Source organism: Heptranchias perlo, chromosome 5 (assembly GCF_035084215.1).
Source record: "Heptranchias perlo isolate sHepPer1 chromosome 5, sHepPer1.hap1, whole genome shotgun sequence".
In the NCBI taxonomy this organism is placed as follows: domain Eukaryota; kingdom Metazoa; phylum Chordata; class Chondrichthyes; order Hexanchiformes; family Hexanchidae; genus Heptranchias; species Heptranchias perlo.
Genome location: NC_090329.1, coordinates 49,489,905 through 49,502,757, shown reverse-complemented (window position 1 = coordinate 49,502,757; position 12,853 = coordinate 49,489,905). Strand labels below are relative to the sequence as shown.

The 12,853-nt window shown below is 35.8% G+C and overlaps 1 protein-coding gene across 1 annotated transcript in view; it reads right to left on the bottom strand.

Annotated features, from left to right (window-relative positions):
• Positions 1 to 990: 990 nt before the first annotated feature.
• Positions 991 to 12,853, bottom strand: part of apoba (apolipoprotein Ba) — a 75,610-nt gene continuing 63,747 nt past the window's right edge. Inside the window, exons 27-30 of the mRNA XM_067985269.1 lie at positions 4,921 to 12,774; positions 4,379 to 4,493; positions 3,219 to 3,402; positions 991 to 2,948 (exon numbers count right to left, since the gene is read on the bottom strand). Coding sequence (XP_067841370.1) covers positions 1,119 to 2,948; positions 3,219 to 3,402; positions 4,379 to 4,493; positions 4,921 to 12,774 — 9,983 coding nt within the window. The 3' untranslated portion in view covers positions 991 to 1,118. The remainder of the gene's footprint in view (positions 2,949 to 3,218; positions 3,403 to 4,378; positions 4,494 to 4,920; positions 12,775 to 12,853) is intronic.

The following is a 12,853-nucleotide window of genomic DNA, read 5'->3' as shown; positions in this document are numbered from 1 at the left end:
AAATGAATGCATTTTCTATACTAAGCTATAATTTTGTGTTTAACATTTTTATACATGTAGTTATTATTTTCTTCTTATCCTTTTCAGCTGCAGGAGCTAATTGGTTTGATCTTTGTTTATTTATGATTGAAATGGCTGGGTTCTACCCTCAAGCAAATTTGTGCAGATATACATTTGTATCGCGATAGACTGGGAACATACTAATTGTTAAAATCTTTGGCCCCAAACTTTCTTGGGGCCTTCAGGCTCATTGTATTTGTGATGGAGCAGGAATTCCACCAGCTGGCTCCGGGTGTTCCTGACCCTATCAGAATTCCTAGGGTCAGAGTATTTTACATAAAGTGGATGGGAGCCTGTATTCATTTTGGCACAAATGGGACACCCACCTCAGGAAATTAGCGCAGGGTTTTGCTGCAGCATTAGAGGGCTGGCCCAAAGAAATGTATTTGTTTTTTCAATAGGGCAGTTTCCCCACTGCAATCGATCGTTCTGGGAAACCCTCGCCTTTAACAGTTTCACAGCCTCTGATATCTTTAGCAATGCTGAACACCACAGATGAACAGAATTTCCTTGCACCTAGCATTGCTAAATGCATAAATCCAGGATTGACATTGTATCACATCATGCTTACATTTACATGCACCTGCTGATTTGTAAGCAAGTTTAACATGCACTTGCCTACAAATGACTGGAAATTTAGATGGATGGGGAAAAAGGACAGAGCTCAGCATAATCAGTTCCCATCCCAATTTCTGCACCCACCTGCCGCATATATGGTTTTCTATTATAGAAAAAGCCAAGGAAATCCATCTCCCTTATGTATTGTGACTAAGTTAAAGGGAATGCTATTCAGCCAAAACTAGCCAAAATGCTTCATTTTTTTCATACTAATCATTCTGTTTCTTTAAGTATAACCTGATATTTGTAATTATCTGTTTGTTTCATATTAACAAATATGAAAATAAAATGATACATGAAGAACTCACCAAGTTATTAAGAAATTTGCATTTATTTGCATTGGAAACACTGAAATAACATGATTGTTTCTTTTTCATTCACAAAAATAGCTATATGCTATATAGTTTGATTTATAACAACTTTAAATATTCAGATGAATTTTACATTTTTGATTTATTGTTCTTTGTTCTTTTTTCCTTCAGGAGCTTTTTATCTTTTTGATAGCTCTCCGTAATCAGTTCCCATGCTAGAGCAGTACTTCTTTGTAGCATCCGCTGACCCTTGATAATAGTTGTGTTTAACTGGCTCATTGCTCCTTCTTTCAAATGGGGCACATCATCAAATGATTTCCATTCAAGAGGGTGAGGAACGTTAATTATAAGCTGTCCAGGGTGCCTTTCCACATATCGCTCCATTCCGTCAGATAGTTTGTGGGAAATCTGTTCCAAGAACCTAAGTAGCTGTTCGGTAAACTTGCTGCAGTTTTCAATGAACAGATCAACTGCATATTTACCCTGAGCAATTAATCCTACATAGGATTCATTTAGGTGCACATAAGCTACATCTAATTTGGCTTTAATTGTCCGTTTATATGAAACTGCGCGCTTCTTAATGTCTACAAATCCGTCATTCAACTTTTCTTTGGCCAGTTTAAAATATTCACTAATTTTTTCTTCCCCGTTTTCTTGAAACTCAGAGTATAAGACTTCAAAATATTTATTAAAGGTTTCAACAGAATTATTAATGAATTTGCTTGCTTCGTGCTTCAGATGATCAGCACTTGCAACACTGACATCAATTAATTTTGGACTCTCTTCTTTTATATATTCCATAAATCTTTTCAACATCTCGACTAATTTTTCGTCAATTTCATTGTACTTGACTGTCCATCCAAACAAGGAATTATTAAAATATTCTTCACGAACTGACTTCACATATAAGCTTGCTGCCTGAATCTTTTCCAGAAGGACTTGCAACATGTTTTGGCTTACTTGAATAAGTTTTGAAAGGTACTCTTTCAAACTATTTGAATGCATTTGCAATTGGTCTGCATATGGTGAATTGACAGTATCATTGTACAACTGATTAATTTTAGCTTTCACAGAATCAAAGTTTATATTCTTTAGATCTGCGTACCTTGGAACCATTTTTTGAGACCAGGTCTGTATATTTTCTTTTAGGGACTGTAGGTGCCTTTCAAAATCAAAACTGTGCATGTCCCCTAAAGCTTCAAGTACCATTGTTTGAACTTTCTGTAGAAAATCTCTTAAGTGAGAAAGTATTTCTGAGCCCTTAATGGTTGTGTTAGTACCAGAGATTTTAAGCTCCAATTCTTCGATGTACTTGACCACATCTCTAAGATTTCCTTCCACAAGATGATCAACATCCTGAATAAGGCTCTCAGTGAACTGTGTTGCCTGTTTTATGAACATGCCATACAGCTCTTGACCTGTATACTGGCCATCAAGTCCAGGCAGCTGAAATTTGTTGAGTTTCAGAAAATTGATTGCTGCATCAATTAAGTCCTTCAACTTACTCTGATACTCTTGTGTCAAATTAGAAATGATACCCAATAATGTGGTGACCTTTTTCTCGATGTCTAAATCTGCTACTGTGACTGCTGCTCTCTTGTACAATTTCTTTGTTGTTTGTTTCACCTGTTGATAGTTTAAAGCAACATCATCGACTGCAGACTGGAGATGGCCGTCAACTTCCTTAATGCCAGTAATTGCTATTGTATATGCTTTATTGACATTCTGCTTCATCGAGTCTTTCACTTTTGAGGGGATTTCACTCATCTCTATTCCAAGATGTTCAGTGTGATACTTGTTTACACAATTATAGACAGCTCCAATCATCTTGGGTATTCTCTCCTTCAGGCCATTTACTATATCTGGAGTAACATCATTTCTCCAGTTGAACTGCACTTGAATGTTTTCAGGACTCACCAGTGAAACTTTACTATCCAGAATAACTATTTCAGAGGATGACTGTGGAAAGAAAATTAAGTACATTTATATTGCATGTAAAGACTGTTAGTACATGTAAATGATTGGCATAACTTAGATGTGACAGATCCAGACAATTCAGTAGTTCATCCTTAACATTCACTATTTAACATTGTACATGCAAGGACTGTATTATCTATAGGTCATTAAATTCCTACAAAATTTGTTTTGTGGCTAACCAAACAAACAATATAATAGTGGCATTGCTGAATACAGTCAATATTTCTCATACACAAGAATAAAGTTACTTACTGGTTTGTGGATATACAGCTTTGCATACAGAACATTTGACATTTTCTTTTCAATTGTCATTCCTAGGAATCCAGCAGATGGTGAGGAGACTGATGAAGAAATTCTACCATTATTCCCCTGCCAATGAATACTAAGGTCTGTGAAAGTTGAGCTGGTGACATCTACTCTCAGCTGACTTGTTGTTCTGATAGAGAAAACATTTTTTATTGGTACAATATCATAATTCGTTTCTGAAGAGGCACAACAAATAATTGCTAGTTTTCTATTTATGTTAGTGCTACTGGGGTAGAGTTATGTATTCTCCACCTGGGTGGTATTAAGGCATGGCAGATTGCCCCTTACAGATCCCACAAGATCTTCATTCCATTGAAATTAATGGTTTTGTACAGGGTGTGCAATCAGCCCGGGCGCTGAAGATCAAAATCTACTCCACTGAGTCAATTAAAATGAACACAGACAAAATTGAAAGAAGTTCAATTTAGCCACAACACAATTTATTGGGGGGACAGATGCCTTATCAGGACCAAAATATTATCTTAAAATCAAAAGTTACAGCATCTGAAAAGGAAAAGGGAGAGCTAGGTAAAAAGGGTGGAAATAAACATATGAACTACAGAACTAGAGAAGACTATTACAGTCATGTGATCTATCCTAAATCTAAAAAAAACATATTATTCTATTTCTCATACCTTTAATTGCTTTCTCTGACAAATACTTATCCAGTTCCAGTTAAGTGAAATCTTACTATATTCATGCAATCTGGTAAGTAGTTATTTGATGTGTATGGACAGAACTTTCAACTTTACCGGAGGCATAAAACAGGTGGTACCGGGTCGGCCTCCCCTTATACACCCCACCCGATTTTCCTTTCTAATGAAGTCAATGGACAGGAAAATCAGGCAGGCTGTATAATGGGTGGCCGATCGCCTAACGCCCGTTTTATGCCCCTGCCGAAGCTGAACGTTCCACCCTATACATGAAGACACTTATTTTTGGCTCACTAAACTGGTGTTATGTCTTTGCAAGCAACCCTTTCTAGATAGCTGGGTGGGACTCACATAAATGTGACTGATGCTTTATCCTATTATTGGTTGCCATTCAAACACCACATCAGACAACTGATACATCACCTAAAAATTGAATAAAAATGTACACCTTACCGTGAATGATCAAAAATGCAATTCTGCTGCCAGTTAACACTTAAGTCAGGATGGGCAAATGTATATTTTCCATTAAGACTGTAGATATCAGCCTTGGTGCTTATGGTTGTGCTTCCTATGAAAAAGGGGGAAAATATATTTTAAAAATAAATATAAAATATTATCTATTACATTTCAATGTTAAATTCTTCCGCAAGAAAATATAATGAATCCCCAACAGATTTGCCTATGATGATTATGTTAATTGAAAAAAACAAAATAAATTATTTTGACAGTATTATAAAAATATTTCAGAAATTCTTACATAACTGATACAATAGCATTTTTAAAATATAAGACATATTTAGATATGTTTAAAAAATGGATGAATTGCATTGTCTTGGAACAATAATATTTTCCATGAAAGGTGACAGTACAAGACAACTGTTAAAAAGTAATAAACTAGACAGAAAAAAGACTCAAAGGTCATAGTATAGTTTGATAGGTCAATAATTATAATATCAGTTTCAAAAAAAAAAGACAATACTATATTTTCAACTTACCTTTTAATTCATACTGCAGAAATCGGAGGGTAGAACTGGATGTTGCATCCACTGCTGCAATGAAGGTAGATGCTTTATCTTGATCCGATGTAGCTTTCACACTTGTAATCCATGTAGTATTGTATATCGGTGACAAAACTTTGACATTTCCAGCAAAAGACTTAAATGCTGGCAGAACAAGTGCTAGAGGCAGACTTGTCTTGAGTGCTGGAATCTCCAATGTCATTGCTGAGATTGTTAGTGTTGGTAGTTCGAAGTCTGCAATTTGCTTTGCAATGTTGTCCAGCTGCAGATACTGTCCAGCAATTTCGAAGGATTTTGGTAGAGTAAACTGAGAAATCATGATTTTGAATTCTGGTATTGTCACTTCAAGATAAGGGATCTTGTACTTCTCAAGTTCAAAGTATCTGGAATCAATGCTCACGTTAGGAAGTCTTACTGAAGGCAAACCTGGCAAAGATACCTCAAATGGAAGAATGTTTATCTTTGATGGAATAGCAATATCCGTAAAGTTAATGGTGTATGATGGTACATGAAGAGTAGTATATGGAACACTAAATTCAGGAGTGATGATTACTCTGGGTAGTTTTAATTCTGAAAACTGGAATTTATATGATGGCACAACAACGTTTATCAATGGTATTACGATTGTTGGAAACTGGATTTCATCAGGAATGTGGACTTTATCAATCTGTGGAAGTAGGCTGTTAGAAATCATGTCTGGTACATTTTTGACCCATTCAGGAACATGAAGGGTAACCTCAGGAAAATTTATCTTTACACCGTTGGCTAATGTCTGCACTGGTAAAGGGATAAAGAAGCTGTTTTCACTCTTTGTGCACACTATTGATGTAGAGGCACTCAAGTATTGTCGCTCATTTTTACTGGTAGTCAGGTCAAATTTCAGTATGTCCCACAAACTTTTTTCATACACTGGAAGCCAAACTTTTGTCAGTAAATGCGCATATTCCTGTAGGGAACCAGCCATGTTGAGGCGTATTTCTGCTCTGTTGTTCAGTAATTCTACCTCATCAGTGAAAATTGCTGAATAGAGGTGACCATTATTATTCCATTTCAATGCTTGGCTCTCTGGTTTGATATTTACAGTCACATCATGTTGTACATCTGCCTTATTCCAAATGTTACTGGGTTGATTAATCACAGCATGTAGATTTGCAGTCAAACTCCAGGGTGCTAACTCTAATGTTGCGTTACAATTTTGACTACCTTGTGTGACAAATGTTAATGGTACATTAAGTGTATTATCACCAGTATGCTTCCAGATGGCAAAAATATGTCTTGTGGATGCCTCTACAGCAAGGTTTTCATTCATTGCAATGTTCCAAACATTTCCAGAAGCTGTGTCAGCTGATGAACTTAACTCAAGTTTTGCATTGGAATGAGCATTATTTGAATTGAGGTAAATATTTGCTTCGTTGTTTATACTGCCAGAAAATTTGTTTTTGGAAGACACAGTTCCTTCAATCTGAACATTGGTTAAAGTTTCCAAATTGAAGTAAGATGTAAGGTCTGCCAAGGTAAGAGAATGTGTAACTTTTCCTTGAGCATGGGTGTCAACTAAAGGCACTAACAGGCTAGAGTGAAGAGATACCTTTGATACCACATTAGGCTTAGACTTTGTGTTTCCACTCAGATCATGCTTGAAATTAAGAGTGAATTTAGAAAGTTCAATCTCCACTTCAGTAGTAATTGAAGCATCCATGTTCCTCCTTGTTAAACTTATAGTGCTGTCATGTTTTCCATGAATGGTTTCATGATTAACAGAAATAATTGTTGCTAATTTCAGTCCTCGCCTTCTTGCCAGACTTGTTGTTCCTTCTGCTTTGAAGTTTGAAGTAAAGATGGATGAAGATGAGGCGCTATAACGAGCAATTATGTCTGACTGGTTGAAGAGTTCAGCATGAGCACTGAGAGTTACCAAACTTGATTTGAGTGAGAAATCATAAGTCAAGTTGCCCATAGCAGGAAGCTTGATGTCATTCTGTATACGTGGCATTTTGATCTTTGGAAATGACAACGTATAAAGACTGTCAGGTATATGTATTATTGTGAACTCAGGAGATGGTATAACAAAAGTGTACGAAGGCATAATGAAATTAATAATGGGTAGTGTAAAGGTAGGAGTAGTAATTTTTCTAGCAGTAACAAAACTGAAAGTTGGGAGCTCTAGTTTATAAGGGGAGACTTCAGCCTTCAGTACTGGTATAGTATATCCTGGTATATGAAGACTTTTTGGCAAGTTGCTTATAACAGGATTTGCGTGCAATCTATCATACTGTGTTCTTTTTAGGAAGTTCAAGGTTTTGTTTCTGGCCTGTTCAAATATAGGAACAGATGCACTAAGATAACCATTAATCCTCTTGTAAACTGGCGCCATATCTATACTGAAGACGTGAACATCTTTATTCTTTTTGTATTCAGTCTTTATGCTTAAGTCAAATGATTGTCGTGTTGTTCTTAAGAGGGATTTGAGTCCTGCATGTTCCCACAAAGAATAATCATTAACATGAGGAGTTTTGAATGATGAATAAGGAATTGAAATATCAGGAATGGAAATGGGCATAGTCAGGAAATCAAGGTTTGCCTCACCATTCAACCCAAGCTGCATAATGATGTTTTCTTCATTATTACTTGCAGAGATATCATGAGTATATCTGTACTGGTTGAACTTAGAATTTACTTGCCAGGCATATCGTTGTTCATTTGGATTTAGTGTCAACTCATAGTTATTCAGGAACTCTATTCTACCAATGAGCGTCAGAGGGAAAAAAACCTTTACTTTGGCACTATTCTTTGCTACAGTGCCAATTGAAAATGGCTCTGCTGTAAAGCTAAGTGAATTTGCCACTGTACCCGTTGCCCAACCATTAAGTTTAGTATTGTGAGATCCCGTCAATTCTACTTTCAATAACGTTAGGTCCGCTTTTCCATTCACAGCACAAACTCCAATGTGAGTAATGTTTGCTTCTGCATTCAAAGCTAATTTGGCATAAAACGAAGAGTAGATCTCAGACTTGAAATTTTGGCTCATCTTTATATACTTGGTATTGATTTCATCTGAGAATGCAAGTATAAGAGCTGGTGCATCTAGGTTTAACTTCAGCTCACTTTTGTAGGTTCCTACATCAGAGTAGTCCCTAAAAGACCATTTTCCATCACCAGTAGTTGTGACAGATAGCCCTGCACTCCTTTCTTTAGCAGAGGTTTGAACAACGTTAAGCAGGGAAACTTGGCTTGATAACTGCTCATGTGGAACATTGAGATTGTGTACATAGGTTGTCTCCATTTTGGTGGAAAGTCCTTCTTGTATTTTCATTGTTATAAGATTCCTTGTTTCTGCATTATAGGCTTCAGTGGTAATTTTGACCATAGTCTCTGCTTTTCCATCTACAAGGGGTCTTGTGAAAATAAGAGTACCTTTATGATCAACTGTGATAGCTGCGTGGTCAAGCTTTATATTTTCACGCAGTTCCAAAAGAGCTTGCTCGGAGGTTGACAAATGGGCATTTGCTTCTAAGTCGAAGGATAAGATGTTTACAGTTGATTTTCCCTTTGCTGTGATAAAAGCTAGCAGTTCAGGGCTGTTTTGAACAATTGTATTGTTGTGAATACCAGCACTAGTACGCAGGTTATAGATAGGACACGTAATATTGAATGTACCAGTGAGTTTTCCTAATGCAGGAACTGGCAGATTGTGAGGTATACGAGGAAATTTGAATTTTGGAATCTGAATGTCATTTAACATGAAATTGTCTAAGTTCACTTTTGGAATTCTTATATCAGGCATGCGAAATGCACTGAAATCTATTTCAGGAAATTTTATATCTGGCAATGACATAACTGGGAAATTTAAATTTGAAAACGTATTGAACTCTCCTATGGTAATGTCAAAATTGCGTATATTGTCAAGTGTGGTGATAATAAAATTCTTAATTGTTTCCAAGTCAATTGTGACAACAGGGACAGTAAATAAATTCAAGACAGTAAATGATGGAATATCAAATCTTGTAGGTATGGTGACGTTATTTAGGTGTTTTAAGTTGACATGGTAGGATGGTATTCTTAGATTTGTCAGAGGAACTGTAAATGATGGAGTTTCAAACTCTCCTTTTCTGATAGCACGAAGACTTACTTCAAATTCAGGCACAAATATTAGGTACAAGTCCAGTTCAGGAACAATAAAACCTTCGTCCAGGTACATTTTCATTTGATCCACTATTTCTTTGAGGCTGTATTTTTCTACAAAAATGTTAATTTGCTCTTCTGCATAATTCAACGCATCTGAGAGGTAAACAACAATTCTGCTGCAATAGTTCACAGCATCCTGCCAGTGTCTTTGCAGTTCATCATGGATATTCATTTTACTGATCCTTTCTCGAAGGTCGTCGAGTGTGTCTTCAAATAAAATTCCTAGGTAATTGCGAAATGAACTACCTATAGTTCTGAGCACGTCTGCCAACTGGGCGATCAATTCATTGAGGTTTTTCTGTTTCAATTGCTTGGTGTAATCCACTATTATAGACTGAATTGCTTGCACATATTCTTTTGCAGCCGTAACTTTCTGTGGTAGTTCTAGGTCTTTAATTTTAGCATTGACTGCACTGGTTATTTCTTGGATCTGTTGATTTGTTTTATCAACAAAAGCATTATAATCAAACTCTTTTAAATTTGTAATAACTGTGTTAAGGAAATCATTAACTTTGTCAATCATTTTCTGGTAATCATATAATCTTATCTGTTCAATTGTTTCATTAATGTACTGAACTGCTCTGTCAATATATGATTTTACATCTATTTTTTTAATATTAGTTATGACTCCTTGTAATGTATCAGAAACCCTGTATTTTCTAATGAGTTGCATTGTTTCATCCAAAAGCTTCTGAACCAGTACGTCAAGTTCATACTTTACAATTATCTGCTGTATCTTGGCATTAATGCTGTTCATTTTATCATTAATTTCATAGTGCTCTATCAGGAATAAAAGTCCCTGATATATAGTCTGAATGACTTTCTTTATCTCTTCACTATGTGTATTTAGACTTTGTTTCAGTTTTTCAATAAGTTCATTAAAGTTAATGGTTGTAATTTGTTGCTTTAATCTATCAGCAAATTCCTGCAAATTGATGTTCTGGAGTTGCATCTGTAGTTTTTGTAACTTATCTTGAAGCTGAGCTTTGATTTGAAATATTGCATCAAGATTTTGAATCCAATCAACAATGTCACTTTGTGTAACATTCAGGTCAAATCGCTGGAGAATTTCCTGCATTTGAGTGATGATCCTGACAATTTTTTGGGTTATTTCATATTGCTGATCAATTGTTGTCAATGTACTTACAATTAGCTTAATGACATTATCAATTGCTTCCTTCAATTGAGTTTTGTCATATTCTTTCAGATAGGAAAGAACATTTTGCAGACTGGTTATTGTACTGTTGTGAAACTCGATTAAGGCAAGCTGAAGGCGCTGTGGTGTTATTTGATACTCTGTTACAAACTTTAACACTTCATCTCTTGCATCATTAACCTTGTTTTTTAAATTCACTTCCTTGATGAAGTCATTTACTTGACCTAAAGTTTTCTTGTATTTCTGGACAAACTGATTAATCTTAATGTTCTTCAAGTAATTTTGAATGCCCTCCAAAGTACTTAAAATGGCATCTTTAAATGACTCAAAATACAAGGGAAGATGTTCTAAGAATGGTATGTCAATAGCATGAACATTCCTATTTTTATCATATTGCAGATTACCTGAAATTTGTAGTTTCTTAGGCTCAGCTAGATCAACAGAAGTTAGCCCCTTGAAGGGAAGTAAATTAAGTGTCTTTGAGGAGAGTAGAAAACTAAAATCAACCTCTGCATCACTTGCAAAATCCATGCCAATTTTTTCTGGATTATTGTAGGCATTGATGGTTTGCATGTAAGCATTATTGTTTAACTGACTCTTTAGTTTCCACGTGCTTGTCTGCTCAGTTGGATTGAACATAACGTTCAACTTGTTTTCCAGAAGTGTCTCTGAAAATCTTTGCTCTGTCACTCTATGTTGAGAAGCTCCTTTATAACTATGATGAAATGCAATGGCTAGTGGTTCTGCCCTCATTTGGAATTTATTATTAAGCTCTCCACTGTGGGAGCCCCAAGCATCAATATTTCCCCGAGCAAAGGTATCAGCTTCAAATGTGAAGACAAATGGAATAGCTATACTGTGTACACGATTATTAAACTGCAGTGCTTTTGAATTGCACATTGCATCACTGGAGAATTTTGCAGAAAGTCCGACAATTTCCAGGTTCAGCTTGTGGTTAATATTTGTAGTTTGTACTTTTCCAACTGTGTTTGTACTTAACAAAGCTTTCCAATCAGAATATTTCAAGGTATAATCATGTTTCACGTGACTGTCCATCTGCGATCCTGTCAATTCACCCTTAAAGTCAATCTTGAAAGGTTCAAGCACAAGTTGCCCAATATGGGTAGTATTTAGTTGTTGATACTTGAATGTCTTATCAAAACTGACTGAAAATCTGAAAGGTTGCATTTGTACTTCACATTTTTGCAGGTATTTGGTATTAGAACCTAGGCGACTGTCAGTCTGAAATATGCCATTGAATGTCCAAGAAGCAAATGTAAGGTGATTCGTATGGTTAAGTGTCATTTCCTTATACGATGCCTCTGTCATTGTATAAAGCACCAGCCCTTTTTCTTTGCTAAGTTGAAGATTAACGGTATTGGTTGCTTTGGTTTGCAAAATAGTACCTGAACATGAACTGGTGGCTTGTATTCCACTGCTATCTGCTTTTCCTTCTATATTTAAATTAATTAAGTTATTATTTTGATCTTTGATATTAATTATCATGATGGCTTCTGCTGGATTAATAATAGTACTGAAGGTGTGTTTCAGACTGAAGGGATGTATATTTACATTTGAGGTCACTTTAGTTGACAAACCACTGTTATCAATTTTCAGAGTACCTTGGTTTGTTACACCAGGGAAGATAGTATCAGACTTTACCTCCAGAACATTGCCATTAAATGCACCGGACAGGGTGTTGTGGAACTTTTTGTCATAATAACCTGCATGCCATTTATGTTCAACTTCAACATGCTTTGCTGATACTGTAAGACTCAGTCTGTTGGTTGCATCCATCTCGTTGTACTTTCCAGTTGTGTTCAATAAGAGACTAAGTTGGCCCTCATTATAGTTTAGTTGATCTATGGTTTCTAAGGTAGCACCAAACAGTTGACCTCGCAGTTTGTTTTCCAACTTCAGTCCTTTGTTGTTGTTAGTCCATTTTATGTTATGGATGAAGTCGCCATTACTAGACTGGCCTGAAGTATCACATTTCAGATCAAATTTCTTAGTGGTTACTTTTACTTTTATGAGATTTTTCAAATTTAAATATGATCCATCAGTATTTGAGGAGAATATGAAAACACCATTACTATAATCACCATTCATTCTGTTGATAACTTGGAACAATGCTGAATTAACGGTTAGAATTGAACTTCCTCTGCCTTCAGAGTTAATGAGATCAATTGTTTGAGACATAGTATAATTCCAGGTACAGTAATATGAAGCTGCATCAAAAGATCCTTTTGCACCTCCTTGTATTTCTATGTTTGAAGATTTATGCACAACTTGATATGATGAAAGTAAAGAGGCTCTTGCTCCTAAATTACTGAATGCATCCCATTCATAGTTCATCTCAACCTTCATCCCATCTGAATGATCAGACTTCTTAGATAGCTGTACGAAAGACTGAAGTAGTGTATGTTGAAATGATCCAGTGACGGAGTCAATAATTACACCATCTGCAATTTCTTTTGAAAGTACAGAACCTATGGTACATAAATACATATATTTTTTAAAATTATGACTATATTTGACTATAAACATTGGTGCAGTATTTTTGTTAAA